This window comes from Apaloderma vittatum, unplaced genomic scaffold (genome assembly GCF_000703405.1).
Source record: "Apaloderma vittatum isolate BGI_N311 unplaced genomic scaffold, ASM70340v1 scaffold18177, whole genome shotgun sequence".
In the NCBI taxonomy this organism is placed as follows: domain Eukaryota; kingdom Metazoa; phylum Chordata; class Aves; order Trogoniformes; family Trogonidae; genus Apaloderma; species Apaloderma vittatum.
This window is the reverse complement of record NW_009726925.1, coordinates 17,205-20,665: the sequence shown is the minus strand read 5'-3', so window position 1 is coordinate 20,665 and position 3,461 is coordinate 17,205. Positions and strand designations below refer to the sequence as shown.

Below are 3,461 nucleotides of genomic sequence, written 5' to 3'. Positions count from 1 at the left end.
GTGCACTCAATCCCCTCGTCAAGATCATTGACAAAGATGTTAAACAGGAGCGGCTCTGCAGCTCTTTGATTTCTGGTGTCTCGCTGAGTCGCTGTATTTTTAAGCGCCAGGTGTCCTCCTGTGCCACCAGCACCCACCCGTCGATCCTTACAAACGAGCCCCCGGAGGCGTTACCTGCGTCTCGTACACGCCCTCGATGTCGGGAGCCGAGAGGTCTGCGTTGATCTCGTTGAGGTGCTCCTGGTACATGTCTTCGGGGACGGAGTACTCGTACAGGTTGTACACCAGGTTGGAGCGGGGCAGGATCCTGTTCACCTGCCAGGGCAGAGGAACGTCACAGCGCGGGAGCTGGGGCACTTGGAAGGGCTGCAAGGAGCCAGGCAAGAGCTCATCTTGCCCGAGGGAACGGGCCGTTTGTGCTCACACATGTTACAAAGCCCCACAAGGGAGACCCTGCTTTGTGGGCAGGCTGGGAGCGGCAGAGGGAGCTGGGAGTGGAGGAGGTGTGTCCGGGGAGTGGGACAGGGAGCTCCTGCGAGGTTGCAGCGGAGCTCAAGTGCCTGATCTCAACACAAGCAGCTGCTTCCCTTTCCCGAAGGGGCAGGTCCTCACCTTCCTGTAGGCTGGTCCCTCCTCCGGCTTTGGAATGCGCTGGTTGACGTAGAAGACCCGGGGGATGCTCAGCCGGATGCAGTGCAGGTCGCTCCCAATCACTGCCCACAGCCGGAACAGCCCAGGCTGGCTGGTCTCAGCAATCTGGAGGCCACAGAGGTACAAAGTCAGGGTGAGCAAGGAGATCCAGCACTATCAATGCTTACAGCTCAGCAGCAGAGCGCTCTGTGGGTCTCTATGGCCACAAAGAGAGCCGGGGCTTAAAGAGTCCTCGTTCTCAGTGCTGGAGTCCCCATGTCCTGCTGCTATGCCAGGGCATCAGGGAGAAAACTTTGGCTGAGGCTGGCCAACCAGCTCTAGGTGACCTTTGCTGAGGCCCCATCCCATGCACATGCCCACAAAAGCGCTGCTTGCCCTCGAAGACGAAGTGGGTGACAAAGTGGCCATGGAAGGTGAAGTGAGTGACAAGGTGGCCATGGAAGGTGAAGCAGGTGACAAGGTGGCCATGGAAGGTGAAGTGAGTGACAAGGTGGCCATGGAAGGTGAAGCGGGTGACGAGGCAGCTCTGCGTAACGAGGATTTGTGAAAACGCCTCGATGGCCCCACTCGACCTCTGCATTTGTACATTGGCTGCTTCCAGGCATCGCTGGAATCCTACGGCCACCACAGGCGTCCTGTGCCCAGTGCTGGCTCCCCGGTACAGGAGAGACGGGGACGTAACGCGCTCCTGTTTTTTAATACTCAGAGGCTCTGTCTGCTGAGAAAAGGCACTAAAAAAATAAATTAGCGATGAAAATACAAAAAAATTCTGAAGAGCCGGTTAGCTCAGTAAGTTGGAGTGTGGTGCTGATAACACCAAGGTCGGGGGTTCGATCCCCGTTCGGTCCCCATGTGTTGCCTGATCTAGTTGAGAGGTGGCGTCCCTGCCCACGACAGGGAGGTTGGATTAAATGATTTCTGAGGTCCCTTTCAGCCTCGGCAATTCTAGGATTCTACGATTCTGTCTCATCAATGTATATAAATATCTGAAGGGAAGTACAGAGAGGACAGAGCCCAGCTTTTCCCAGTGGTGCCTCGTGGCAGGACCAGGGGCCACAGGCACAAAGTGGAGCGCAGGAGATTCTCTGCGTGTCAGGAAATGCTGCTTCTCTGTGAGGGTGACGAAGCCCTGGCACAGGTTGCCCCGGGAAGTTGTGGAGTCTCCGTCCTTGGAGATACTCGAAAGTCATCTCGGCAACTGGCTCTGGGTGGCCCTGCTTGAGCAGCTGCTTGGGTCAGATGGATGCCAGGGTTGCCTCCCACCTTAACTGGTGTTTCTGCAGCTACTGCACAGTGCTGCCTGTGGGCTGAACCGGAGCTGCTCCTGGCAGCTCTACACACCCGTCCCAGATCCACCAAGAACAACCATGGGGGCGCCCGTTTCCGTCTCAACTTGCGTGAGCCTGAGCTTCACAGCCCTGTTGGTCTCCCTGGGGTTAACACCGTTGTGGCACTGAGGTCAGCAGTGCCTCAACTTCACCGTTTGACCACAGATTGCGTAAATGCAAGATTTAAGCCCCATACCTGCACGATCTGCCAGGGCAAGTCGAGGATGCTGCGCGCGGTCCTGCGCAGGTAACTGCCCAGCCCTTTGGAGAGGGCGTCGCGGACCACTCCTCCGCCCGCTGCCACCCCACCGTCCTCCAGGCGCCGCCGCTTCTGCCGCTCCCGCCGCTGCCGCGCCTCCAGCATTTTTTTAGCGCAGCCAGACCAGCCACTCCTCCTGAGCGGCGTGACGGTGCGTGTGAGGCGAGCCAGAAGCCAGCATGGTCTTCCCAGCCCCCCAACAGCACTGAGCCCTCCAGCCCGCAGCCCCACATCATCTTCCTGCCCTGTCTGTGAAGCCACCGCTGCCGCCACCCTTTTCTCCATCCGTGGTTACGTATCTCCGTCTCCTGGTCGTATTTCCCTTTGCAGCCCTGCGATGTGGGCGTGCAGAGGGTTTCAGGAGACTCACAGCTCCCTCCTGGGCACCACCTTCGTAGGTGCTGCCCAGTGTTCTTCACCTACCTTGGTGGTGCCGCGGGGAGGAGGTGGACCCAGGATCTCTCGCCAGGACTGGGATAGCTCCAGGTACTGGGACATCTGTTGACTTTCGTCTGCTGCAGGGACCCGCTTCCGCTTATTTGCAATGGGAATCACTGGCTGAAGGGGCTTGGCAGCCCCAAAGTCCTCTATGTCACCAACCTGTGAGCTCGGTGTCCCTTCCAAGGGCTGGTTGGCCAGGACCTGGAGAAGCAAGGGGAGCAGGAGGATGTGGGTTGCAGAAGAGCCCCACCAGCAGAGCCAGCACCTTTCCCTCAGCCTCTTTACCTGTCTCTTGCCCTCTGAAGTGAAGAGCTCATTGATTTTTTTCTGTTTGTACACATCGTTTTTCTCCAGGAGCTTCTTGTGGAGCCAGTCTGGGTGACGGACCCGTGGCACCGGGTTCTTTACCTGGAGAGCATTTTCCAGTCACACCAAGTCCCCTGACCAAAGCCCTCCTCCTGCCCCTTCGCCGCCCCGTACCTGCTGCAGGGCTGCTGGAATGGTGATGATTTTCTGGATGGTGCTGCCCAGTCTCTCGATGTAGTAGTCCCAGTCCAGGATCTGAGAAGAGGGCAGAGCAGTAGGTAGTGAAGAAAGCTGAGCAGAAGGCTGCCAGGTAGAGGACTAAGCATCTCCTTGGGACGCCTGGGTCACGTCGCCGAAGGGACGAGCCCTTGTCCCCGAGCCGGGGCCACATGCCAGGACGCCTCACTCACCGCGCGGATGTTGAAGTCCTGCAGCGAAGGGCTCTTCAGCCACTTCCGGAGGTAGTGTTTACGCAC

At 58.3% G+C, this 3,461-nt stretch overlaps 1 protein-coding gene across 1 annotated transcript in view; it reads right to left on the bottom strand.

The window, feature by feature from the left end:
- Nucleotides 1-174: 174 nt before the first annotated feature.
- LOC104276987 (DNA polymerase epsilon catalytic subunit A-like) overlaps nt 175-3,461 on the bottom strand; it is a gene marked incomplete at both ends in the record, with an annotated part of 20,449 nt that continues 17,162 nt past the window's right edge. The window contains 8 exon segments of the mRNA XM_009873484.1: nt 175-315; nt 613-756; nt 2,176-2,350; nt 2,352-2,374; nt 2,662-2,880; nt 2,965-3,087; nt 3,160-3,240; nt 3,396-3,461. The exon segment at nt 3,396-3,461 is cut by the window's right edge and continues 30 nt beyond it. Coding sequence (XP_009871786.1) covers nt 175-315; nt 613-756; nt 2,176-2,350; nt 2,352-2,374; nt 2,662-2,880; nt 2,965-3,087; nt 3,160-3,240; nt 3,396-3,461 — 972 coding nt within the window.